This window comes from Giraffa tippelskirchi, chromosome 1 (assembly GCF_054371585.1).
Source record: "Giraffa tippelskirchi isolate mGirTip1 chromosome 1, T2T-mGirTip1v1.2.pri, whole genome shotgun sequence".
NCBI classification, from domain to species: domain Eukaryota; kingdom Metazoa; phylum Chordata; class Mammalia; order Artiodactyla; family Giraffidae; genus Giraffa; species Giraffa tippelskirchi.
In genome coordinates this window covers 788728-815865 of record NC_137275.1, presented here as the reverse complement: position 1 = coordinate 815865, position 27138 = coordinate 788728, and the positions used below count along the sequence as shown (strand labels likewise).

Here is a 27138-nt window from a genome sequence, read left to right as displayed (position 1 = left end):
TTAAGTTAAACACAGAGTTACTATATAATCCATCCACTTCATTTCTAAGCATAAACCCAAAAGGAATGAAAATACACGCCCATGCAAAAACTTGCACACAAATGGTCATAACAATATCCATAATAATCCCAAAGTGCAAACCACCCACATGTCCACGATGAACGGGCAAGCGTGGTCTGTTTGCACAGCGGAGCGTCATCTGGACGTCAGAGGATGACGCGCTGATAGCACCAGAGGCGCCGGCCTTGAGGACGCTGTGCCCCGTGAGGGCGGCCACACACAGGGCCATGTGGGGCTGCTACTGCACGCACAGGAAACGCCCAGCAGGCAAACCCAGGCGAGAAGGGGAGAAGGCTGCGGGGCAGGGTGGGGCTGCACTCGTTCTGGACGTTGAGCAACCCTGAACCATGTCACAAAGCGCACAGGGCCTGCAAGACGCCCCCTGGTAGCCAGGCTGATCGTGTTCAGCCCAGGTGACCAGGCAGGTGGCCCGTGAACGCTGGCCGAGGTCCCTGCAGCAGGAACGTCCACGCCTCTGGGACATTTACAGTGTGCACCGGGTCCTCGCGTTTAACACACACTGGACAATGCCTGCTGTTACTGCCCACGCCCAGAGAGGAGGCGCTGAGGACCACGGGGGACCACGCACCCGGGCCTGGCCCTCTAATTCAGGGCATAGTTAAACTGGTTTGCAAACTTCTCGTGCTTCTTCCGGTCCATCTGGTTCATGGCGGTGACCACCCTCTGCACGGCTGCCCTACGGGGAAGCATAGCGAGACGTGACCAGGGAGGCCAGCAGGCCCCCAGACTGCAGCCTGGCAGCACTGGGACCCCAGCACTGGGGTGGCGGCCGCATTCGGACCGCTTGCAAGCCCCCTGCTCCACGGTGGGGGGCTCTGCCCCCAAGGCTGCCTTGGCCCGGCCTGGGACCCCTCCCCCTGCTCCCTGAGCCCCAAGGGCTCCCAGACCCCAGTCTTGCCCATGAGAGCACAGTCCACCCAGCAGCCAGGTGGGCAGAGGCAGGAGGACACGCCCGGTCCCCTCAGCCCAGTTTCCTCCTGCCCAGCTGCACAGTCCCCGCCCAGAGCGGACACGCCGCCTGCATGCGCGACACCGCCTGCGTGCGCGTCACCGCCCCCGCTCGGCTGCCCGGACAGTTGGCACCGGCGCCTGGGAGGAGGCGCGGCCTCCCGCACATTGCGCTCCAGGCCACACGGCTCGCCACAGGGACCCTGTCGGGGCCCCTTGGGGGGCGCGGAGAGGACGCCCCAGGCCATGCTCCTCTGGACGTCAGCACCCACCCGGCCCTCCACCCTGGCCGAGCCACAGGGAACCAGCCGCGGGCCCAGAGCCCGGGGTCACGACGCCCCGGACGTAGCCGCTCCTGTGCCCGCAGCGCGGGGCGCTCAGGAAGCCGCCCTCTGGCCCCCCAATCTCGGTGGTCTCTGGGAGCACGTTTCCTGGCTGGTGCGGCGAGCGGAGCACCTTGGCGGCGTCCAGCCTGAGAGGGCAGCCCGTGACAGCCCCGTCCCAACGCCTGGGTGCTGACCCAGCGGGCGCCCCTGAGCCTTCCCCGGGCACTGGCCGTGAGCGATGCTTCCAGCCGCCACAGCAGTGGCAGGGACGGTGAGGAGCTGGGCGGGCGGCCCCTCCGCTCGTGTCTCCAGCACCCAGGGCAGAGGACAGGACGCCGGGAGGAGCGCTTACTTGGCGAAGACTTTCTTGGCGATGCGCGAGCGCGCTGTGTCAGCCTGCTGCTTGAGGTCGGTGAGGCCCGGGTGCTTCCGCCGCTTGCCCTTGCCTTTCCCGCCAGGCCTGGACGAGCCCAGATCCACCCCAGTGGCCGCCTCCACATCCCTCAGGAACTCGGGGTCCTGCCAGTCTGTAGACAGACCCTGAGATTTCAGAAAACACCCGCACCAACCTCACCAACGCCCGACCCCTCCGTGGGGGGTTAAGTGGGGGTGCCTCCATGGAGCCCTTTGGCAGGAAGGCAACCAAGTCTGGCGGCCGGGGGCACAAGCCACGGGCAAGCGGCTGCATCAGCCTCCAGGTGGATGTGCCCCGCTCGGCCCCAGCAGGGCCCCGGGCCCATCCCTGCCGGAGGGTGGGTGCAGCAGGCCCGCCGCCGCCTGACTGGCCTGAAGCTAACTTGGCCCCAGGCCCCACCGAGGAGGGTGTCAGCTCACCCAGGCCCTTCGAGACAGCAGGAGCGAGTGGGCCAAAGGGAAACAAACATCCCCCAGCCCCATCCTGGCCCCATCCTGGCCCCATCCTGGCCCCACCAGCCCCGGTGCGGGGGCCACGCCCGTGTGCCCGCTTGCCAGGACGGAAAGCGTTAACCGTCTCAAGCCGGGAGGAGCACTCCCAACCCGCGGGCAGAGGCCGCAAGGTCCCCTCGCCTCAGACCTGCTTCTCTCCTGGGGTGAGGCGTGGGGCGGGGCTGTGTGGAGGTCCCTGAAATTCAGCGTCCATCCAGCACAGCCCCGCCAGTGTCCAGACCTACGGACCCTGGGCCCGGCTGGCAGAAGGGTGCCGGACACCCCAGACCCCGAGGGTGAACAGCCCGACCTGGCAGAGGCGCTGGCAGTGAACAGGGCGCGTCCAATGGGGGGGAGCCAAGTGCCCAGATTCGGAGATGGCGCAGCCTCCCCAGGTTGATTTCTAAAGTGAAGGGATACGGGGCTGCACAATCCAGATACAGGAACGATTAATCCAAGATTAAGGAAAACTGTCCAAACAGTTTATCTCCCAGTAATGAGAAGGCGTCACAGTTTAGGAACCCGGTGAATGGAGCAATTGTTTAAACACAACGGAAAAAAGCGCCGGCACCCAGTAGAGATGGAATGAGCATCTCAGGAAAATGAAGGAGCAATTTAAAAGCCTTTGAAGAAAATCAATAGGAGCCGGCGCGGGCAGCCTGCGTGCTGACGGGCCCTGGAGCCCCGCACACATTGTCACAGAGGTGAGCGCTGGGGAAAAGAAAATTGCCCGCTTGTGCGGGAGGTGGGATCAATACTGCAGTTAGTAAAGAGACGCTATTTCACATCTGACTGGCCAGCGCCGGCCCGCGGCCCCGGCCCGGTACCTGTTGTTAACAAGTCACCGAGGGCTGCAGAACCTGATACTCTTCAGGGCTGACACAAAAAATAGGCACTTAATTTGCTCCTGAGTGCGGGCCACCAGGGAAGGCCGCGGCCGTGGATTAGCAGGTCAGGGCCCTGCCTGCCGCCCTCCAGGCCCGGGGGCCCAGGGGCTGACCCAGCTGTGAGGCCGAAATCTAACACCGATCTCTCGGGAAGAATCTGCTAAAGGCGACAAGCGGGCCGGCGGGGACCTGCAGGCCACCAGCACCGCCCCGAGGACACGGCCACCCTCGGCCTCGGGGGGTTCTGGGCCTGAGACCGTGGCCTTTGTCAAAACAGTGGGGGCCTCCAGACCCCAGCGCAAGTTACCAAACCAAGTTACCAAACCGGGGGATTCTGACCCAGGTCAGGCCCCCACCCTACCCTGAGGGTACCCAGGGGCTGCCCGGGAAGGGCGCCGCTTCTGTGGGTCCCCACCCTGCCTGGCGGCTCGGGGGCCTCTGGGAGCCAGGCGGCGGGCAGCCCGCGGCCCACGCCAGGACGCAGCACCGGCTCACGCGCAGCGCGAGGTGAGCCCCGTGAGGGCCCAGAGCAGCGGCTCAGGGGCCCCAGTCCCTTGTCCACTTGGCACGAAACTGGCCTCCGGGCCAGACAACGGGGCCCAAGGGTGTGCCTGCGAGAGGGCCCCAGGCTCAGAGGCCTAGCAGGACTGCCAGGGACTACGGGCAGGACCCCGGACTTCTGCTCACACACCACGCACGGTCCACACACGCTGCACCCCACACCCCCGCAGCCCCGTGTGCAGGGCTCGCCAGGCAGCACGTGAGCAGGCAGACGGGAGCTGGCAGCCCCAGGGCTTGGCCGCCCACCTCACGTGAGCAAGCAGACGGGAGCTGGCAGCCCCAGGGCTCGGCCGCCCGCCTCTCTCTCCTCGCTCCTTCACACGCGTCAACACGGGCTTAAAAACCCAGAACCCCAACAGACAACGGCAAGGCGGTTTCCAGCCGTGGGTGTACCCACGCCACTGGTCAGGAGCCGTGTGAAAACATGGCAGGGATGGAAGCTGAAGCTGAGGGTCCCGCCAGCGCTGAAGCTGAGGGTCCCGCCAGCGCTGAGAGCCATGCATCCTGGCCACAGCTGCTGAGCTACGGTCAGCCCTGTCCTGGAGGCGGCAGCTGACCCCCGCAGGCGCCACGGGATGGCCTGGAGGCTGCTGACTCCAGGGCATCCTCACACCAGGCCCACCCCTTGTCCCCCAGACCCACCTTGGCGCCCCGCTGGCCTCTGCAGCTGCTGCCGCTGCTCCCGAGCCCTGTCCTCCGCGTGGAGAGGCTGTCCCGCGTCGTCTCTCGGGATGATCTTCCCGTGGAAAGGGCACTGCGTGGAGAATGGGGCAGTTCTGACAAGAAACAGGCTGCCAGCCACCCCACTGACAGCTCTGAAGAGGGCCGGCCCACACCCCACCGCCCTCCAACACAGGCCACACAAGGCAGGGGCCCTCAGGCGCAGCCATGGCGGAGCCAGGCAGGGAGGGCGGTCTGTGGTCAGTCCACCTCCGCGGACCCCCAGCCCAGCACAGAGCAGGCTCAGGACACATGCGGGTGGAGACACGTGGGCAGGGACCGAGGTGGAGTGGCCCAGCCTTGTGCCCACCTGGGGGGAGTCCTGGTGCCAGCAGGCTGGAGCCCAGCCCTGCCCTGTCCGCCGCGGGCCGCCCCCCAGCCCAGCCCCACCTTCAGGCGGTCCTGGCGTGTGCAGAGCTGGCCATCGGGCCGCGGGGCGCGGCAGCGGTGCTGCACGGGCTCAAACCGCCCCGCAAACGTGATGTGGCGGCTCCGCAGGGCCTCAGAGACGCTGGCGCTGTCCACCTCAGAGTCCACTTCGCAGGGCTTCCAGAAGCGGTGCTCGGAGTCACACCTGCACACAGACCCACCTCTCAGCACCCACAGCGAGGCCAGGCTTCAGGGTGCACCCAGGGCTGGGGTTGTGAGGGCCCACAGCCTCGGTGGGCAGGCTGCTAAGAGCTGTGTCCACCGCACGTGGCGGGAGCGGGGCGCGGTGCCCTCACTTGAGAATCTTGCCGGCCGTCAGCTCCTCCTGGCCCCAGTAGCACAGGTCCACCCCGAAGGGGACGACAGGCGCCCGGGCCCGCTCTGCCGCCTGCCGTGCGGCCTGCTCCGGTGCCAGCAGAGCCCTGGAGAGCAAGCGGGGCTCAGGGATGGGGAGCCCGGAGCCACCCTCGGCCACCCACCTCTCTTGCCCTGCCCTGCAGCCCCTGGGGACACCCCTGGGCCCCGACCCCTGAACCTTGGGCCGGGACCAGGGGAGCTGGCCTGACACTGCACTCCTCACGCAGGGCTCGGGGTGCCCTGACGTGTGCCCCTCTGGCCCCAGAGCCTTGGGCCTTTCCTCGGGGCAGATATGGCCCGCACGCCAGCAGTGAGGACTCGTGGCCCCAAGTCCCCGCCCCAGGATGGACGAGGCAGGCGCCCACCCGGGGGTGGGCAGGGCGGGCGTCTGGGTGTCACCTGGGGCTTGGGGGCGAGGCTGGGGGCCCGTGGGGCCAGAGCCGGTGCCGCTGGGCGGCTGCAGAGGTGGGGTCGCAGGCCTCCGCGTCCGTCCCAGGCCTCTTCCTCGCCTGCGAGCCTGCTGTGGCCAGACCTTCCTCCAGCCCTGGAACACAGAGATATCTGCTCTCAGTCACCACCCGTGACCCCGGACAGACCCCTGGAGGGTGCCACACCCCTGCCCCCGGCGACGGCACAGCCCGTCACAGCCCGTGTGAGCACCTGCCCCACCAGCCCAGGCCCACGGCCGGCCTCTCCCTGCCAAGGCTGCTGGACACCAACCTCTGTGGGCCAGGCATTCGCGCTGAGTGCCCAGAGCGGCTGGGGCCGTGTCTCTGACACCCCTGGACCCCATGCACCTGGCCCCCTGCCCACTGGTGCCAGTTCCCGGGCTGTCCCTGACCCCTGCCAGCCCTGCCCAGCTGGGCAGGAGCCATCAGGACGCAGAGGCGCTCCACCCCAAGGGCCTTGCCCTCCCTCTGAGCTCCTCCCCGCATGGCAGGAAAGATGGCGAACAAGCACCCAGGAAGTGAGAACGGAAGAGGTGCTGCAGACGCAGCAGCCCCGCGAAGATGGAGAGGGGACGGCGAGCAGCCTGGGGGGCCGGCAGAGGGGTGCAGGGTGGGAGGCGGCCACGCACGCGAGGGCAGCTCTCTGTGCACGGAGGCGCAAAGTATGTCCTCATCCTCGTAACCTGACCCCGGAAAGAGAGGAAACGACTGCAGTGGGGGAAACGGAGTCCAGGTTTCCTGGAACCAGAAGATGGCGGGGTTTCCCGAGGGCAAGAAGGCGACAGATGGGAGAACAGGCGGTCACTCGGAAGGGCGCTTAGCAATGTCAGAGGTGAAGAAAAAGGTCTGAGAAGCTTTCCTCCCAAAGCCGTGACCGTCCACGGGCACCACAAGCAGTTGAGTGTGAGGTCTGGGGGATGGTGTTCAAACTGAGACTTTTTTACCCAGCTACACTAGGTGTCAAAGTTGTGGCTTCTACAGCAGACACTTTGGACCTCCCATCCAAAAAATCCGGCCCAGGACACAGAGGAAACTGACCGCACGGCCAGCCGGGCAGCTCCAGTGACCACGGGGCCGCCGGAGGAGTGGGGCCACGTGGATGGTGACACGGACCCCAGCCCGCCCCGCCCCCGGCCTCCTGACGGCACATCCGTCCTTCCATCTGCACACAGGGACTCAGAGAGGAGCGAGAGAGAAAAGGAGACGACGCAGCACCAAGAACTAGACACCAGGGTAAGTGCTGCCGGCGGGAGGAGGAGGCACATCTAGTGTGGGGAGGTGGCCTCTGGGCTCTGCTGCAGGGCGGGCAGAGGTCACGGGAAATCCCCGGTGTCTGCACGCAGACTCCCTGTGCGCAGAGCCTCGCACCCGCCCCGTGCCACCTGGTGTGCGCAGAGCCTCACACCCGCCCCGTGCCGCCTGGTGTGCGCAGAGCCTCGCACCCGCCACATGCTGTCTGGTGTGCGCAGAAGCTACACGATGCCCACAAATTTGAAAACGTCTCCTCCAAGCCCCTCACAAGAACTGCCTGCCCTCCCTGCTCCAGACGCCCTCCAAGCTCTTGCACAGACTGTGAGTGTGGGGTTCACCCTGCTTCTCGAGTGCCCATGGCTGAGAGTGGAGGACCCAGGGCAGAGCCACTCATCAGTATGGCAGGTCCGCGTGGGTCACCCACAGTCCCCAATTCTGAGCGCACTCGGAAGGCAGGCGGGGACCAGGCTCTGTCACCAGCATACCCCAGGTCCAGGGACGAGACCTTCCAGACGCCCCGCCCCAGGTCTCGGCAACGCAGCGCTCCCAGCTGGTGCAGACGCACGGCCGCGCGCACGCGGGGAGGCAGGCTGATAAGTGGCCACAGCGGCACTTACGAAGGTGGATACAATCACTACCCAACGATCGATACGAGAATTCCTAAGAGTTACAAGAATGAAATATATTTTTCATTGATTTGTTGTTTTAAACCATTAAAAAGATGGGTAAGCGTGTTGAAGCAGGGTAAACAGTCAGGGCACTGAGAAAACACTACCATTCTCACACTGTTGTAGAAAATCAATCTCTATGACACACTTTCAAGTAAAAATCCAAAACACAGGAGAGCCCGTGGCCCCAGGATCGGCGCTGTTGGGGAGAACACTAACCTGGGGTGCCCGGCGGCCGTGTGCCCCGTCTGCCGGCCAGGCCACCGGACCCGGGCCCGGACCTCGACTCAAATTCACTCCCGCAGCGGCTCTTAAGAAAATCACAAAAACGTCTAAATCCCCTTTTTGTTTAAAGAGACCAAGTGGCACCTATTTGCGCTGCGGCAGGCGGGGCGGCGGGATCGATGGCAGGAAACGGGAGGCGGGGGCTGAGCGCGGAGCTGGGCTCAAGCCTGACACTATTGATTTTACCTAGTTCAGCTGGCCTTGTAATTAAAATGTAAATTTGAGAAAGAGATTACGTCCTGACAGAAATGGTAGGATTAAGGAGAAGATAAAAGCCCCTCAGTGAAAATTCAGAAAAAGAAATGAGAAAAAAACGGGCGCCGTCTCCCCAGCTGCGGGTTTAGACGAATCTACTGCAGTCATTGCCTTTAATTGAAAACCAGTGACGACTATCAACCGGCGTTATGAACTGGCGCCCAGCACTTCCTGTGCTGGCCCACAGCGCCGGGTTCCACGGTCCAGACCAGGCCCCGGATTCCTCGAGGAACAAGAGGCCTCCCACCGCCTGCCGTCAGAGGCCCATCCTGGAGCACAGCGGCCCCTCCTGCAGGGGCTCCCAGGCACCCAGCCCACGAACCCCCGGGGAGCAGCTCAGCTCCACTGTGCGCACCCGGCCACTGTGAGGACAAGCGGTGGGCAGGCAGCACCCAGGGGCGGTCATACACTGGTGCCTTGAGACCGAGCGCCCCCTCGAGGTGGGCGGCCAGGGCAGACCAAGGAGACGGGCCTGGCCCCTCAGGGCTCCAGCACCCACCCCTGCTGACTCGTGGGCGCAGGACGAGGCCTGGGGGAGGCGGGCCCAGACCAGGTTCCTGGAGGGACGTGGCAGAAGGCAGGGCCCCAGGAGGGGCCCAGGGTTCAGAGGAGACCCACCACTGGGACGGCGTGGCCAGCGAGGTCAGCGTGAGGGTGAGGCCAGGGCTAGAGGGCTGGGGCGGGCAGCGGCTGCACCCTCGGGCGCCCAGGAAGGGCCTCAAGGCAGTGGACGGGAGACCTCGAACACCAGGGGGTGGACACCCCGGTCACGTCTTCACACTCAAACTGCCTGAGCATCTGACTCCTGAACAAACCCGCTCTCCTCTCACACGCCAGCTCAAACCTCAAGGCCACGACCCGCAACCTTCCCACACAAGCCACACGCAGCACCAGCTTCACTCGCCCCCTCTGGACACACGGTGTCCCTGTGCACACGCGGCTCCTGGAGCTTTTTGGAAGAGACGCCCACCTGGCAAAGGCAGGGGGCCGCGGCGCCTTCCCGAGGGGCCCTGTGGCTCCGTAACTGGAGGCCAAGCCTGTGACCCCACCGATGCGACCAGGACTTTGGGGAGGGCCCGGGTCAGCAGGCGTCCGACCGCACGAGGAGAATCACATGACTTTCTATGAAAGCGGCTCCGCAGGGGTGCCTGGCGGGGTGGCAGAGACCCCAGGACCACGTGGCACGGACCAGGCACCCCCATGGCCGGCCGCCCACTCCATGGGCCCAGGCTGGACCCAGGCCCGCCCTCAGGGGCCGTGTCCTGAGGGCCCTCCTCCCGGCCCCACGCTGGCTGCTCACCGCACTCAGGCCGCAGATGCTCGGGGACACAGGCCTCGTAGCCCTCCTTCTCTGGGACCTCCACAAAGTCATCCTCATCCTCGTCCTCGTCCCCGGGGGCCGCCATCTGTGGAAACACCCCTGAGCTGTGAGTGACGGCCCCAGACAGAGCCCCGGCCCAGCTTCCGTGGACCGCCTCCAGTTTGGGGCTCAGTGCTGACCACGCGGCCGCACTTACCGTCCGCCCACTTCCCTAAACCGCAGTGGCCCGTGTGCGCCTCTGCCGGCCAGCCCGCGGAGACCTATGGATGGGCACGCTGCAGCCCAAGGAGCCTCACGGGCCCGCAGGTCCCAGCCCTCCATGCAGCTCCGGCCAGACCAGAAGCCCTGCTCCGGGCGTCCAGTGGTGACCACGGCACTTCCAGAACGTTTTGTCCTCGAGAGCGGCTTGTTCAAAGGCCACCGAAGAGAAAGCCTCCCCTGGACGGGGCAGCCCTCCCTGCCACTCTGCGAGCCTGGAGCCCCCCATCCCTGAGCCCAGGGCCCCGAGATCCACTCCCCCTCCGCCCCCTCCCCAGCGGCGTCCAGCTGGGCAGGAGCAGCAGGGACCCGGAGCATGGGGGGCTCACTGCAGGGGGCAGGGGGTCCTCCAGAGAACAGCTTGGCGGCAGCCTCACACTCACGCCACGCACTGGGGCCACACCACAGCCTGGATCAGGACTCAGCAGCCCCCTCCCAGGACCCCTCCCCTCACATTCTCAACAACCCCTGCACCCCTGAACAGGGAGTGGGGGCCCACCCTTCCTGAGAGGGTCACAGCATGGATGCATCTGGAAGCTGGGTCACAGGGCCAGTGCCGCCCAGAAACACTCCGGGAGTCTGAGGGGCCGCAGCCCCAGGCCCAACTGCGGGAAATGTTCAGAGAAGACTGTGGCCGAGTGGATGCCCACGGACTCTCACCCTCCCCGCCAGGGCCCATCTCAACAGCCAGACCCTGGGGCACACGACTGCCCAGGGCAGACAGACGAGGGCCGGCCCGCTGACCCCAGGGCAGGCGGCCGGCCAGGCCACAGGCACCCGGGACCCAGAGGCTGAAGAGGAACGGCTGCGAGGCCTAATCAGATGCAAATGCTCTCAGCTTGGGCGCAAGCCACGGTGCGCGTCTGGGAGGCACGGAGACATTAATCATTGGAAACTGTAATTTTTGTTATCAGTCTAACACTGATCAAAAGGGAAGCCTGTCTCCACCGCTGACCTGTGAAACGTCCCAATTATACTCTTTGGAAATGACAGGGGCACTTAACTCCAGAGCCGAGCAAATGACGACGATCAATCACGTTTGAATAACAATGAGCCGCGGACCTGAAAATTATTTTTGTATAGAATCTACCCAGGAATTTATGAAAGGTGGAAAGCAGCCCAAGGTTTTCGGGCATTACGGTCCCAGCTAGTGCCGTGCGTATCAAACACTAAACAGAATTTATGTGTTTTAATTTTCCAAAAGGTAGATGTGGACTGGGTGCTACAATGCATAACACACCGTGCCAGACTTTAAATATGGAGCTCATTTTCATAAAATATTATGCTTATTGCTCACATCCTTGAATTTCACCTGGGACTTTTATTAAATTTTCATTTCCTAAAATACATTTGGCTGCTTAGCTAACTATTAGGAATTATACCCTCTTTCTCCCCAAGTAAAACTGTTTATCCCTGTGACTAAGCCCAGAGCCCGGCTCCTGGTCTTAGACGTGCGTTGATGAGACCACAGGCCTGCAGGGCGGCCTCCTCGGGCCCCAGGTCCTGGCGCACAGCTCTGCACGGGCAGTGCCAGCATCCTCCCGCAAGAGCTACTGCAGCGGTCGCTGCCACCCTTGCGTCCCAAACCCCTCGGAGGCTGGGCTGACCCTCAAACCGCTTCCCTGGGGAAGCAGGGGCTCCACTGTTGATATGAACTTGGACTTGAATGGCTCCACTCGCAAGGAAGGTCTAGCTCTCCGGGCTGCGGGGCTCTGAGGTCCTGAGCACCCTGAGGCCCGCGGCACCCATCCCCAGAGGGCAACAGAAGGAAACCCCCTACCACCCAAGCCGGGCAGTCCTCTCCCGGCCTTGGAGGAGCACTCAGCTGGGGACGCCCAGGCCCATGGAAAGTGTCTACCTGCACTTGAGGGGCCAGCGCAGGGCTCCCGGGCACCACAGTGGCAACCTCCTCGCAAGGTTAAAGTCACAGATCAGGTCAGAAGCCACACTGGGCATGGGTGGGAAGCAGCTGGGGGCAGAGCAGGGGCACGGCGACCCCTGAGGGTCCCGGGGGAGACTCACAGCCTGCGGGCATCAGGTGAGCGCAGGCAGCCTGCATAGCAGAGTCAGACTCGCTGACGGTCCTCAAGAGCAGTTTACTGGGAGCCGAGCTTCCCCGTCATGAAGGACAGCCAGACACGCTCGAGAGAGCAGCCTGCCCTTGCCTAGGGGCCCAGAGGTGCGCCTCCCCTGCCAGGTCCAGTCCCAGGCCCGCCTGGGAGGCCGGGCAGGCAAGCCAGGCCCCGGGACTGGACCCTTGGGGCCCAGGGAGGCGGAGGACGCCCCGGGCCTTCCTCTCATTCCACACAAATTGATTCTCTCCCGGTTAAAAGGATTTAGAAAAATGAGGCTCTGAGATAATAATTAAACAAGCAATAAAACGGCTAAAATATACAACGTAATCCGATTACAGAAATAGGGTAGCGGGTTGCTAATTACTCGAGAAGGATGGGAAGGGCCACCTCCCAGACCTGCCCGCCCAAGGCCTGCCTGCGATAGAGCTGGACCATTAAACACATTCTGTGCGATCTAATTAACTTGGGGCGCCATCGCCATTACTTTTCACCCAAGAAATCACTTTTGTTCAGTTTTATGTGTGTATGTTTCCCTTTTTAAAAAAAAAAATGATGTAAGGCCCCGTCAGACAAGTGAGCGCCAAGCTGCATCTGTCTCCTCAGCTTGATGGCAACGCACTTAAAACCCCATTCTATCTTATAAACCAAAAATTAACCGTGCTCAGCTGTGAGGGTCGTCATCACAGCTGCTATTTATATGCTAATGCCCTCCCTGGACCGCGTGCAAATTGCCCAGCCAGGCCAATATCTCATGTGCATCTCCGCTGCCTGGACACACCTCGGAAGGTGTGGGCCTGCTGCGGGCCACGGGTGGGTGGTGACCATCACAGGCCTCGAGCGGGCGCGGGGTGCTGCTGTCCTCCTGCATGGAGGGGCCTGGAGCCACCAGCCCCTTTCTCACCTGCTGCCGCCACTCCAGCACCGAGGCCAGCGGGCGCGGGGTGTGCGAGGCCGCCACTGCCCCTTCAGGTCCACCAGGCGCCCGGCCACAGGGCGAGAGCGCGAGCTCACCACGTGCCCTGGCCTAAGCGAGAAGACCCATGCAACTGCCCCCAGACTCAGCCTTCTCATCTGTAAAACGGGGCTAAGAATGGAATCGACCTCATAGGGCTGACTCTGGAATTAAGGAGACCACACGTGAAAAGTGTTCAGGAGAGAGTAGCCGCCCTGGAGGGTGCTGGGGAGCTGGGCTGTAGGGCAGGGAGGGCCCAGGGCCTGCGGGGGTAGGGGGCTGCCCCCCACAGCAGCCAACGTGCTCCCAGTCCTCGCGAGAGCACAGGCAGCCCCTACCCCGGCTGCCGCCCCCGCACAGCGGCCTTCAGCACGCCGGTGATGGAGGGCGCACGTCACCAGGAAGGTTTACTGGCCCCGCCAGGCACGAGGTCCTGACGGCAGCTAATTTCGCTCCCTGCCTCCCTGGGGCCGCGGCACGGTCAGCACTTCACCTCCAGGATCTCTGCTCAGGAAGCCGTCACGCGGCTCCTGAGGCACAGCCACGAGCGCACCCGCCCGGCCACTAACAGTAGAAAACGTCACCCAGAGTCACGAGGGATCTGCAGCCTCACGAGTGGGAGTGTGCGGGGGTAAACCTGGGGCTGCCGGCAGATCGGCGTCAGGAGGAGAGCGTCGTCGGGGTGCTCCAGCGGCTGCAGCGAGGAGCCTGGGCTGAGAAAACACCTGCTCTGCAGACAGCCCGGACAGACTGATGGAGAGGATCATCATTTTCTGACTTACTGGTGGGGAGAGACTAATATTTTGTGAATCACACAATACAAAGTAAGTGGTGATCATAGCTACATAATTAAACAGCAGGCAATTTAAAAGTTTTCCAAGGATTTTTATCAGTGTAACAGATGTAGCAGCCACGGATTATTAGGCCCGTCCTCCAGCAACAGGGCTGGAAACTAAATCTACCAAACGATGCTCCACATCGACCTAGCTAAGACCGATCTCTGCCAGCTTCCACACAGGGCTGGGACAGACGTGCTGTGACACACAAGTTACACACGTTTAAGCTCAAATATTCTTTAAAGACAGAACATGAACATCGAAAGGGAAAGAATACGGCAACACAGACTAAGATGGGAATCCTGAAGAGACGCCCCAGTGAGGCGGCTGGGGAGAGGCGCCTGCGCACCCCGCACCTCCACGGTGGGAAGGGCAGGACCTCAGGTCCGCCTGTCTCCCACCGAACCACACGCTCCCCGCGCAGCCTGCACTAGCGGGAGACACCACGCAGAGACTGAGGCTGCAGACGTTTCACGAGACGACGACTGCGCAAAGATGCATAGGTGCGCAGGTCCCAGTGCGGGGCTGTTCTGGGGGGCGGGCTGCCCGAGCGGGCGCTGCCACTCAGCTGCACGCCCAGTCACCCCATCCGCGGGCCCGCGGCCCAGAGAACCGACAAGCACGCGCTCAAGGGCTTCAAGCCTCTAACTCGGCTCTTAGAGAAGGGCAGCCCTGCTTCCTTCTGCTGAAGCCACCACGCGGACCCCATGCCCCCGACTGGACCACCCCAAACACCTCCCACGTCCTCGGTCTCCTCCCTGCAGAGGGCCCCCTCCGACCTGACCACATGACCATGTGCCTCCCAGGCCTTAGGGCTACCCGGCTGCAGTCAGTGACCTGCTGATGCTCAAGCTGGATCGGACCCAGGGGCCACTCAGGGCTGGTTCCCAGCAGCTGGCCTCTCCAAGCGGACCTCAAGGGAGCTGCGTCAGGACACCCGGAAGGCTCTGCTGCCAGTCCTGAGCCTGGAGGCCTGCAGGGCAGGCTGGTCCCGACCGCAAGGAGCAGGCCGTGCTGCCGGATCCCCCCTCATGGATCTCCCCAAAGCCCTGGCTGCCTTCAGCTCAGCAAACCCTGGAAGCCACCAGGGCAGGTCATCCAGCTCCACCAGGCACAGCAACTGAGAGATGGCCTTTGCGTGAGATGGGCCGGGCTGAGCCGGCAGTGAAGGGGCGCCCGGTGCTGACCCCCGACCCCCACAGCATGTGCTGCTCTCAGGCCTGGCCCTCTGCCCCAACACCGTGCCCAGGTCTGCTGAGGCTCAGAAACAGGGACGGGCACTCAGGACCAACTGCCCTCCCGAGCCCAGAAAGCACCCTCTCTCACTGTGAAACAAGCATCGAGGTCACACCTCACAGAACTGACTTCTCACTGAGCTGTGTGCTCAGCAAAGCCCTAAAGAGAAGTGGCCTGGGAAGCAGGGCCAGGCTGCCAGCCCGTGACCGCGTCCGCCAGCCCGCCGCAGGAGAAGGTCGAGCGCGCCCCCTGCCGGCCCCCGAGGGCCGCACAGCGCGGGGGGCAGAGGGCCAGGCCTGAGCTCAGAGGCCCGCGCGAGCTGCGTGCCTCGGCCCTGGGGGCAAGAACGAGGGTGCGCCAGGCTCAGGGCGCTGGCCGCTCTCCACCCTAAGTCCGGGGGCCTAAACCTGACCTCGTCCTCAGCAAAGGATGGTGCCTGCCCACCCCTGGCCTCCTCAAAAAATGGGAGGGGGCGGGACCCGTCACCCCACCCCACACCCCCCGCGCCTCCTCCAGGGGGCGGAGCGCGACTCAGCGGGGTTCTGCTCACCGCACCCCACGCGGTCAGGGACTCCGCTGCCTGTTTTCCCATCAGTTCGGACCACAGCTTATTGGTTCTAATCACTAACACGATCCAGCTGCGGTTCCCCACACCCGACACACACACCCCAGACACACACACCCCCTCCAGCTGTGGTTCCCCACACCCAACACACACACACCCCCTCCAGCTGTGGTTCCCCACACCCGGCACACACACAACCCCCTCCAGCTGTGGTTCCCCACACCCGACACACACACACACCCTCCAGCTGTGGTTCCTCACACCCCACAGACACACACACCCCCTCCAGCTGTGGTTCCCCACACCCGACACACACACACCCCCTCCAGCTGTGGTTCCCCACACCCCACAGACACACACACACACCCTCCAGCTGTGGTTCCCCACACTTGACACACACACACCCCCTCCAGCTGTGGTTCCTCACACCCCACAGACACACACCCCCTCCAGCTGTGGTTCCCCACACCTGACACACACACACCCCCTCCAGCTGTGGTTCCCCACACCTGACACACACACACACCCTCCAGCTCTGGTTCCTCACACCTGACACACACACACACCCTCCAGCTCTGGTTCCTTACACCCTACACACACACACCCCCTCCAGCTGTGGTTCCCCACACCTGACCCACACACACACCCTCCAGCTGTGGTTCCCCACACCTGACCCACACACACCCCCTCCAGCTGTGGTTCCTCACACCCTACACACACACACCCCCTCCAGCTGTGGTTCCTCACACCCTACACACACACACCCCCTCCAGCTGTGGTTCCCCACACCTGACCCACACACACCCCCTCCAGCTGTGGTTCCTCACACCCTACACACACACACCCCCTCCAGCTGTGGTTCCTCACACCCTACACACACACACCCCCTCCAGCTGTGGTTCCCCACACCTGACACACACACACCCCCTCCAGCTGTGGTTCCCCACACCCGACACACACACACCCCCTCCAGCTGTGGTTCCCCACACCCCACAGACACACCCCCCCTCCAGCTGTGGTTCCCCACACCTGACACACACACCCCCTCCAGCTGTGGTTCCCCACATCTGACACACACACACACCCTCCAGCTGTGGTTCCTCACACCCTACACACACACACCCCTTCCAGCTGTGGTTCCCCACACCTGACACACACACACACCCTCCAGCTGTGGTTCCCCACACCCCACAGACACACACACACCCCCTCCAGCTGTGGTTCCCCACACCTGACACACACACACCCCCTCCAGCTGTGGTTCCCCACACCTGACACACACACACCCCCTCCAGCTGTGGTTCCTCACACCCGACACACACACACACCCTCCAGCTCTGGTTCCTCACACCCTACACACACACCCCCTCCAGCTGTGGTTCCCCACACCCGACACACACACACACCCTCCAGCTCTGGTTCCTCACACCCTACACACACACACCCTCCAGTTGTGGTTCCTCACACCCTACACACACACACCCTCCAGCTCTGGTTCCTCACACCCTACACACACACACCCTCCAGCTGTGGTTCCTCACACCCTACACACACACACCCTCCAGGTGCCCTACCCCCTCCCCTAGGACATCCTTGGAGGACCGAGGTCCCTCTCTCTATCAGTACCTTCCAGACATGAAGTTCCAGGCCCTGGCAGGCCACCAAGCCCACAGGATGGGCCCCAGTGGGCACTTCGGTAGCCGTCTCCTCTGCTCCCCTCCTGGGCCCCTCACTAGAGCCCCAACCCTCCACCCAATGCCCCAGTTCACCTCCACGGCCTCCCACCCAAACCCTGGCCCAGTCCCTCCACCTGCGGGGGAGGGCCGGCCACGGTCTCTGGTGCTCAGATAAATCAGCTCCCAGTGAGGAGACACCAGGACACCTGGGGCTGAGCGCGCATTAGGGGGACTGGCCCCTGGCTGTCCTCACAGCCAGCTGGTGGCACTCACCTCCCCCCTGTGACCCTCCTGGGGCGCAATGTCCAGCTCCCGGGATCTCTTCAAGGCGGTTTCCAGCTCGGCCTTCAGGTGGATGGCACCCTCCAAGTGCCCGCCATGTGTCCCCGCACGGGTGAACAGCTGCGAGGACAAGGCATCACTTCCTGGGCCGGGTACCCGCTCTCCCCCAGTGTCAGCCCTGCACCCTCTGCCAACCCACGCAGCCCATCTGGACCCAGGGCCTGTCCAGACCCAGGAGCAGGCCCAGGCCAGGGGCCCGCCCTGACCCAGGAGAACACCCAGACCCAGGGGCCCGCCCTAACCCGGGGGGTGGGGGCGCCCTGACCCGGGGCCCCACCCAGACCCAGGGGCCCGCCCTGACCCAGGAAAACACCCAGAACCAGGGGCCTGCCCTGACCCAGAGGCCCGCCCTGATCCAGGGGCCTGCCTAGACCCAGGAGAACACCCAGACCTAGGGGCCCACCTGGACCCAGGAGCACACAGCCGGCAAGAGCTTGTTCTGGATGAGCCTGAGCGCATCCTGGGCTGCACGGATGACATCCGAGTTGTCCTCGTCCTCACGCACCCTCAAGCTGTCTGCAGCAAATGCCCAGTCACAGGAGGGACCACCACCCAGGAGGGTCACTGACACCCCAGGCTGGACCACCCACCAGCCACTCATAACCCGGCATCCAAACCTGACGGCCCAGGAGACTCTCTGTCTTGTGGCTTTGGCCACAGCAGACTTAGCCTAACCCCAAGACCCCTCTCCAGACCATGAAGGCAAAGGACCACCCCCCGACGCCCACAGTGCTCTCAGGATGGAGGCCCTACCCGCCCCTCAGCCCAGGGTCCCCCTGTGAGCTCTGCTACCCCAGCAAGCCTCAGCCAGCAGCCCCTCCACTGCGACCCCTGCGTCCAGGCCTTGGCAGTCCCTTGCACGGCGCAAGGTGCCCAGGGGCCAGGTCTCCCTGTGGCTGCGGAGGCTGGGTGACCTCCAGCCTCAGCCTCACCCCACCTGAGGGGCCCGGGCCATGTGGGTGGGACAGACGGTCCGTGCCCCTCACCCCCGGGGGCTGGAATGCAGGAGTCCCATGGTGCCAGTGTTGTCACAGCCCATGTTGTCACAAACGTGGCAAAAAACTGCTTCTCTCGATTCCTCCTCCCAGCCGCCCTCTGGCCCGAGCCAGAGAGCGCCCTGCACGTCACAGAGAGGGCTGGTGCCCTGCGCCCCACACGCTGGAGTCCTTTCCCATGCTCACCTCACCGCTCGAGAAGCCCGAGCACCGAAGTGTCCCAGGGCCTGTGGCCAAGGAGGCCTGGCGTGGGGGCAGCCCTACCTGAGGAGAGTTCCACGTCCAGTGTGTACTGGCGGGAGCCCAGCCCGTGGTGCCGCACGAAGCCGTCCGGGTCGCCGTCCTCGCCCTCCCAGGGTGGCCCTCCTGCGCCTGCAGCCCCTGGGCAGCGAGCACAGGCGAGCAGGCTCTTGCTGCAACAGGGCTGCTCCTCGTCCCCATCGCCCTTCTCGGGCACAGGGCACCAGGCGGCCCCGGGCACCAGGTCCAGGTCGAAGGGCAGCAGCAGTCGGAAGCAGCTCTCCAGCTCCGTGAGACAGCTCCGGATCTCCCCGGACATCTCTGGGAAGACGGGATGCGGCTCGCTGGGCCCCGGCCGCAGTGGCGTCCAGGGAGGGGACACAGTGAGCCCTGCCCTCTCCTCCACAGGCGGGCGGGTGCCCTGCTCCAGAGACCTCCAGGACATGCGGGGCGACACCCTCAGCCGTGCCCAGCGAGAGCGTCCCTGGACGGCACTCCCGGCCACTCCCCACCAAGCTCAGCTCCACCCCCAGCAGCCCACTCTGGCCGTGGCTGCCCGCGGGATGTCCCGGCTCTGTGGCCTTCCTGAGGCCAGGCTTCTGGAAGGGCCTTTGACCCACCGCCCTTCAAGCCACTCCCACCCCGGCTGCCCCCCACAGGGAGGGCTAGCACAGGGATTTGGGGAGGAGACCAGCAAGACCGCAGTTGGTGGCTGGGGGTCAGACGGATGGCGATGCTCAGACCACCGTAGGATGCACATCTGCAGCGTGGCCACGGGGGCGCAGGGGAGGCGCGGACAGCCTGCAGGGCCTCCCCCAGCCCTGTCCCGCTTGTCTACCCACCTGCTCCAGACCCCCCAGCAAGCCTCAGCTGGCACGTCCTCCAGCACAACCCCTGCGCCCATGGCCCTGGCGGTTCCTTGCAGGGCATCAGGTGCCTGGGGATCTAGGTCTTCTTGTGGCTATGAGGCCAGGTAACCTCCAGCCTCACCCTCACCACCCCCCACTGCTTCCCCCCTCAAACTCGCAGAGCAGGCTCTGAGACAGGGTTGCACCGCTGGGCAAGGTCTTGAGCCTCGCCTGGGAAGGAGCAGCACCGCCTGGGAAGGAGCAGCACGTTGCGGGGGGGAGGGCGGCACCCCCATTCCCCACAGCTCACCTTCCATCTCCCTCGCTGCCCACTCGGACCTTTCCTTGTAGATTCTGTCCAAGCGCTTCTGTTTCTCTTCTGCTCGCTTTCTTTCTGCCAGAGTGCGAGCATCCACGTCTTGGAAATCTACCTGAGAAATGTAGGTAAAGGTCACACTCGACTACAAAGAATCCAATGAAAACTGAGTTGGAACCAGGCCTAACAGAAGACATAGCAGCACCAGCTATGCGCAGAAGTGCTACAGATAAGAAGTGCTGTGGTCTCAAGTTCACGCATGCTGCTTTAACACACAAGGCAACACACCCAATGGTGACACTTAACCCCCAGGATGAACACAGCCATCGGCGTCTCCTAGTAAAGTCAGGTAAAAAGACTTCTAGTCACCCACATGCTGCAGGTGGGAAGGGAGGCTGCTGGCCAGACCCCAGGGCCCTGAGAATGACGCTCAAGGGGACCCCAGGGGGCAGCGGGAAGGGCAGCAGCCACAGGCCTGGAGTGGGTGGGGAAAAGGGGGCAGTACCGGTCCTAGCAGGTGTCGTCCACCCAGACTGGCCAGGCCTGAGTGTCAGAGCCTGGCAGAGAAAAGGGCTGTGTCTGAGCAGATGACTCTCACGCTCCTTTTCATCTTCTGGAAACCAGGGCCAAAGGCTCAGCCCCACCTACATGAGGGGATGAGCTGAGGCTTTTCCCTCATAGCTGCTCCTCCGGCTCCAGACCACCCCACCCCACCCAGACCCCATGGGCCAGGCAGTGCAGTGCAGGGCTTGCCCACCTGTTTGCTGTGCTTTAGGAAGTGGAAGCCCAGCGCCAGCTTCTTATAGGCCGTGCCATACTTCTCATTCCAGCTACGAATGGCCCGAGTGGCTGCCTGCCTCAGCCTCTGTGCCACCTCCCTGGGGGGCGGCAGGGGCCGCTCGTGGTCAGTGCCCAGCGTGAGCTCCAAGAACTCCTGGAAGTTGGAAACGACCAGTGTCCTGAACTGGTGAGACCTGGTGAAGAGCTGGTCCAGGACCTGGAAGGTGGACAGGCGGATCTCCGCGTGCTCCTGGCCCAGCTGGGCCATCAGCAGGTGGTAGGCGTGGCCAAGCTGCTCCTCCGAAGACCTGGAGGCACAGCCATGGTGGCAGGGACGTGGGCACTTCCAGAGCCATTTGCCCTTCCCCCAGGGCAGATGAGCACTGCCTACGTGCCAAACCTGGCCCCTGCCTGTTGCTGGGTGGCCCACAAGGCAAGATTTTTACTACTTTCATTAAGATAAGTCAGAAAAACACATTTCCCGACACATGGAAACCCTGTGAGGGTCAATGCCAGTGCCCACAGTCTCACCGGGACCCAGCCAGGCGCTTGCCTTCACTCGGCCGACTGACCGCCCAGCCACAGCCGAGTGCCTGGGAGCCTGAAGGACTTGGCCGGCCCAGCTTGCAGCAGTGCAGAGACCCCACCCCAAGAGGAGACCAACCCCCCCCCCCCCGTCCCCCTGGAAAGCTCTGTGGCCTTCTGGGAGCCACCCTGGGAGGCGTACACACTGCAACCCCTCTTTTGTTCCTCTTCCCAGCTATCCTCACCCTCGCCAACCCGTACGCCCTGCTCTTTGGGGGTTTTCGGGGCATGTAGCAAAACCTGACCCGAGTCACCATTTTTACTAAAATGTAAATTCTTATCACTTAAATGACCACTTAAGTTCTATCCTGTAAACATATGACAAAGATATCCAATAAATCTCACCGCTTCTGTTGCTAGCACCTGAGAGGCTCTTGGCTAAGAAAAGTGGTGTCCAAAGACAGACAGGACCTCCCCCACAACACAACAGGCCACCTGTATGACCTCTAACCTTTCTCCCACACACTTTCCAACACTAAGTAATCCTTAAAACATACACGTGCACTCAAGGATATGCACACACACACACAGAGAACTGAACAGACGTGTTCTCCCCAACGCTGCACATCCCTGCCTGGAACTGCTCCCCAGAACAGGACCAAGCACTGCAGGGCCCTAGGGAGATGTCCTGGGGGTGTCCTGGTCCTTTGCTGGTTCCTTCCCAGCAGAGAAGCGATCATAGGGACAGCTGACCCCAGGGTAGCCCCACAACCTCCTAGGCTTGTCACGGGCTTGCTAAGACAAAGAGCCTTAAGACATACTTGCAAATTTTCTTCAGTTCCTTCATTTTCTCCGGATTCAATTGAGGCTCTCCTGAAGTTGTGAGCTCTTCTACCAACTCTGAAAGTTTCTGATCCATATCTAGAAACGGGGAACGCAGAGACGCTAAACGATCACCTAGTATTTCACAGTTCTGGGTTTTATTAGCGGATGTTCGCTGGGTTCCACTATGTGTCGGGCACAGGGTGTGGGTACAACGCTAAGGAGTCCTTGCGACCCGGCCTCTGAGACACGAACCCCTGATGCTGAAACTTAACAATTCAAGGTGAGATTCCGGGCCGGGCCAACAAGACATTTTTGGTGGTAATTAGAAAAAGGGCAACCACAGACCGCAGCTCTGGAGGTCTACGATCTGAGCCCACCAACGAGCGTACAGAACACGCAGTCACGTACGGCGGGAAGGCAAGAACAAGAACGGCCTGAATTCCACTCAAGCTAGCTTTTCCGCACGACGGCAGGCGCACCGCTTCCCTCGCCAGCACGACCATCCCTCCGAAAGCCACAGGGTGGCCTCTAGACCGGCAGAGCGAGTTGCTGCAATTCGACCTGCCCGGGGGAGCCGCCAGAGGCGAGTATGGAGGAGGCCGGGGTGCCCGCGCCGCAGGGAGAGCGCCGGCGCCGCCGTAGTCGGGGGTGGCGAGGATGCCCGGCGGTCCGCCGCGTCTCCAGCGCAGGGAGCGCGGGGCAGCTCCGCGGGCGCGCCCGCCAACAGTAACGTGGGCCGCTGCCGACGCTCGGCCGCCGGGGCGGGCCCGCCCTCCGGGGCACAGCCCCAGCGCCCCGCCGCCCTCGGGCCAGTCAGGGCCGACGAGCCCCCGTCCTAAAGTCCGGGGCGCGGCCGGACCAAAGAGGGCGGCGTCCAGGGAAGAGCGCGGTGGGGGCATCAAGGGGCGGGGGACGAAGGAGACGCCCCCGAGTGAGGGCTGCGCTCCGACCCCGGCCCGCCCGGCCGCCCCTCAGCCCCACCTACCGCGCTCCCGGCCGCTCGCCTCAGCCCGCCCTTCCGGCGAAGGGCCCGCCCCCCGTCACGTGCCTCAGATCTCGACAGTCATTGGCCCGCCCTGCCCCGGGCGGCGCAGGGGCGAAGGTCGGAGCGTCCGAGGCCGCGTCTAGCCCACTTGGCGGCCACTCTCGGGTTAGCCCGCCCCTTCCGGCGCAGGCCCCGCCCTTCTCCTGTCACGTGCCCCCAAAGCGCGGCGAGCAGTGGCCCGCCCGGACCCTCGAGGCGTGGACGCGGGGTCAGGGCCGAGACCTGCGCGGTGACGCAGGCGCGCTCCCGGCCAAGGCTGGGCGGGGCGGGGAAAAAAGGAGGCGGGCGGGCGCGGCAAGGCCTTAAAGGGCGCGGCCCGGGCTGGGCCCGCCGCGGGGTGCGCGCTCGCCTTTTCGGCGTCGGCGCTGGAAGGGTGACGGCTCCCCGGCTCCGGGCCGCCCGGTGGGCGCACTTCTCAGGGGCGCCGGGGACGCTGCCCCTTGGCTCTGCCCAGAGGGCTCCCCAGCCTGGGGCCTGGGCGGACGTCCCAGCCGTCCGCGAGGGTTGGTGCCCCCGCTGCCAGCGCCCTTCCTGGTCCGTGGGCAGCGCGGGGAGCCCGGCCCGGGGGACCCTCCCCAGAAGATCCGCCCGGGCTCGTCTGCCAGCCGCCCGCTGCCCGCACGTCCCGGGGGCGGGACCAGCGCGGGCTGGGCATTGGTCCTCCCGAGGCCGCGGTAGGGACGCCCCCAGGCCTGGCGGCCCCGGCCTCCTCGGTCGCCCGCCGCAGCCGGGCCCTCGGGAGGCTCCTCGGGCCCGCGGCGTCCGCACGGACCGGCGAGCGGCAGCTGGGGTGTGCGGGGGCCCGGGTCGGGCAGAAGGGGGCGACGGCGCCGGAGGCCAGCCGGCCCGCGCGCCTCCGCGGGCGGCGGTGTCCGACGCGCCGGGCTCCCGTCGACATAGAACGCCCAGAAGAGGGGGACCCGGGATCGGGCGTGGTGGTTGCCCAGCCTCGTCTCTGTATTGAAATGTCGAGTTGTACCTTTGGAAAGGGTGGCTCTTGTGGTATGTGAATTACACCTTAATAAATAGCTATTAAGAAAGGCGAGGGGGAAGGAACGGAAAATGAGGCAAAACGAATTAAAAAGAGAAAGAAGAAACGACCGCCGGCCTCCCTGCGCAGGCCCCCGCCTCTGGTCTCCCTTCTGTGGCTACAGGGTGTTTCTCGTGCGAAGGAGACCCCCCCCTTCTCTCCAGCTCCCTTCCCCGGACTCCTCTCCGCGGCCCTCGCCGCCCAGCTCCTGGAGACCTGTCTCTGCCCCTCCGCCCGCCCCTCTCTGCTGATGGAGGGTCCTCTGTCCTTCCACGCACGCGCTTGGGCCAGAGACCTAAGAGGCCCCCTGGACTCCTCTTCCTTTCCTCCAGCTCAGATGTCCAGACAGCCCCACCTTCAGAGGGCATTCAGAATCTGCGCACTTGGTCACCCTACCGCCACCACCAGGTCCCTGCCACATACCCTCAGCCGGTCACCGCAGTCACCTCTGCCCTCTCCTGTCCCCTAGAGACCATTCACCTCGCAGCAGCTAGAGGGACCCTCTAGAGGCTTAAGTCAGATCGTGTGATCCCCTCGCCCCTTCAGTGGCTCCCATCCCAGGGTGAAGCCAGAGCCTTTAACAGACCACGGGGCCTTCAGTGTCTGTGCCGCTCACCTGGCTGCCTCCCTCCTGCTCTCCCTGCCCCTGCAGCCGGTGGGGCTTCCGAAAGCCACCCCGTGCCTGCAAGACTGCATCCCACCCCAGCACGTCTTCCTGCAGCCTCTCACCTCCCTTGCTGTAACAAGACCCCCCACCTGCCCTTTCTCTGGCTGTGCTGGGTCCTGGTGCCCACGGGGGTTTTCTCTCGCTGCGGTGCACAGCTTCTCTTACTGCGGAGCACAGGCTCTAGGTGGGCAGGCTTCAGTCGCTGTGGCTCCTGGGCTCTAGAACACAGGCTCAGTAGTTGTGACATATGGGCTGTGTTGCTCTGGGGCCTGTGGAATCCTCTGGCCCAGGGATCAAACCCGTGTCTCCTGCACCGGCAGGCGGATTCTTTACTGCTGAGACACCAGGGAAGCCACCTACCTGCCCGCTCTGGACTTGGTCCACTGGGTCCCACAGTGCTGACCCTCACACAGGCTTGTAATCTCACCCTAAGGTTATTGGGGGTTTCCCTCTTCTGTTCTCAGGAGGTGTGCTCTGTGAGAACAGGGGTCTTTGTCTTGCTTCATAATGTCAGGCCACAGCCAGAGTTCAGTACTTGTTGAATGTTGAATCAACAAGAATAAGGAAGCACCTTAAAAGCAGCCGGAGAGAAAGGGGATGTTACAGAGATGAGAGAGCAGCAAATTTCTTGGCCAAAACAACACAAGCTCCAAGGCAATGAAAAAAAAACCCTGCAGCAGTAAAAGAAAAAACACTGTCAACCTCGGATTCTATGTGCAGTGAAATGCGCCAAACTTTAAACTGTGGTGAAAGGACAAGCTGAGTGAATTCATCACTAGCACTTTCACGGTTTAAGAACTGTTACAGAACTTCTTCAGAATTAAATTAGAATTTAATAACTAATATTTGGGAAATTTCCACATGTTTGGAAATGAGCCATCAGACATCTAAATAATAGTCCATGGGTCATGTAAAAAAAAATCACAAGGAAAACTAAAATATTTTTAACTGCATGAAAATTAAAACATTAAAATGTAGGGATGTTTATGTTAGAAATGAAAGGCTCCACAGCAGTAACCTTCCCCTTAAGCTAGAAAAAGAATAATTAAATCCAAAATAGACTTTATTTTCTTGGGCTCCAAACTCACTGTGTGGATGGTGACCACAGCCATGAAATCAAAAGATGCTTGCTCCTTGAAAGGAAAGCTATTTCAAACACAGAGTATTAAAAACCAGAGATCATCACTTTGCCAACAAAAGTCCGTCAAGTCAGCTATGGTTTTTCCAGCAGTCATGCATAGATGTGAGAGTTGGACCATAAGGAAGACTGAGCACCAAAGAACTGATGCTTTTGAACTGTGGTGTTGGAGAAGACTCTTGAGAATCCCTTGGACTGCAAGGAGATCCAACCAGTCCATCCTAAAGGAAATCAGTCTTGAATATTCATCGGAGGGACTGATGCTAAAGCTGAAACTCCAATACTTGGGCCACCTGATGCGAAGAACTGACTCATTGGAAAAGACCCTGATGCTGGGAGAGACTGAAGGCAGGAGGAGAAGGGGGTGACAGGATGAGATGGTTGGATGGCATCACCGACTCACTGGACATGAGTTTGAGCAAACTCCAAGAGACTGTGAAAGAAAGCCTGCGTGCTGCAGTCCATGAGGTTGCAAAGAGTTGGACATGACTGGGTGACTGAACAACAACAACAAACACAAAATAAGCAGAAGGAAGAAAAAGAGCAGAAATCAATTAAAAAGAAAATAAACAATGGGAGGAAATAATCCAAAATGTGCTTCTTTGTAATATCTATAAAATTGAAATTCTGATTAATAGAAAACTGACTGTAGCTATGGCAAGAGTGAACGTTGACATTCTAGGAATCAGCGAACTAAGATGGACTGGAATGGGTGAATTTAACTCAGATGACCATTATATCTGCTACTGTGGGCAGGAATCCCTTAGAAGAAATGGAGTAGCCATCATGCTCAACAAGAGTCTGAAATGCAGTACTTGGATGCAATCTCAAAAACAACAGAATGATCTCTGTTCGTTTCCAAGGCAAACCATTCAATATCACAGTAATCCAAGTCTGTGCCCTGACCAATAATGCTGAAGAAGCTGAACTTGAACGGTTCTATGAAAACCTACAAGACCTATTAGAACTAACACCCAAAAGACATGTCGTTTTCATTATAGGGGACTGAAATGCAAAAGTAGGAAGTCAGTTAACACCTGGTGTAACAGGCAAATTTGGCCTTGGAGTACAGAATGAAGCAGGGCAAAGGTTAATAGAGTTTTGCAAAGAGAACGCACTGGTCATAGCAAACACCCTCTTCCAACAACACAAGAGAAGACTCTACACATGGACATCACCAGATGGTCAACACCGAAATCAGATGGATTATATTCTTTGTAGCCAAAGATGGAGAAGCTCTATACAGTCAGCAAAAACAAGACCAGGAGTGGACTGTGGCTCGGATCATGAACTCCTTATTGCCAACTTCAGACTTAAATTGAAGAAAGTAGGGAAAACCACTAGA

At 62.1% G+C, this 27138-nt stretch overlaps 1 protein-coding gene across 11 annotated transcripts; it reads right to left on the bottom strand.

Moving 5' to 3' along the window:
* UVSSA (UV stimulated scaffold protein A) lies at positions 1-25088 on the bottom strand. Of its 11 annotated transcripts, none has more exons than XM_081578235.1 (14): positions 25016-25088; positions 21910-22009; positions 20541-20871; positions 19778-19898; positions 18644-18940; positions 17788-17900; positions 17316-17444; positions 9424-9529; positions 5615-5759; positions 5155-5280; positions 4820-5003; positions 4352-4463; positions 1708-1882; positions 1-757 (listed from the first exon to the last, which is right to left on the bottom strand). In XM_081578235.1, exons 2-14 carry the CDS (start codon positions 22005-22007, stop codon positions 664-666), a joined length of 2031 nt encoding a protein of 676 aa, XP_081434361.1. In that variant the 5' UTR covers positions 22008-22009; positions 25016-25088; the 3' UTR covers positions 1-663. The 11 variants fall into 11 exon arrangements, with proteins under 11 accessions (XP_081434361.1, XP_081434412.1, XP_081434372.1 ...); XM_081578286.1 differs by having other exon boundaries at positions 20541-20780; positions 25016-25060; XM_081578246.1 differs by lacking the exon at positions 25016-25088 and adding an exon at positions 24745-24875.
* Positions 25089-27138: the final 2050 nt, after the last annotated feature.

Excerpts from the sequence above, each read along its gene's own strand:
- UVSSA (XM_081578201.1), bottom strand. The coding sequence starts at position 22,812 with ATGCCCCCACCGCGCTCTTCCCTGGACGCCGCCCTCTTTGGTCCGGCC. Across the intron at positions 5,281-5,614 it reads GCCTCGCCCCCAAGCCCCAG|GGCTCTGCTGGCACCGGAGC; the intron begins GTGACACCCAGA and ends CTTGCTCTCCAG. Across the intron at positions 1,883-4,351 it reads GAGGCCAGCGGGGCGCCAAG|ACTGGCAGGACCCCGAGTTC; the intron begins GTGGGTCTGGGG and ends GTCTGTCTACAG.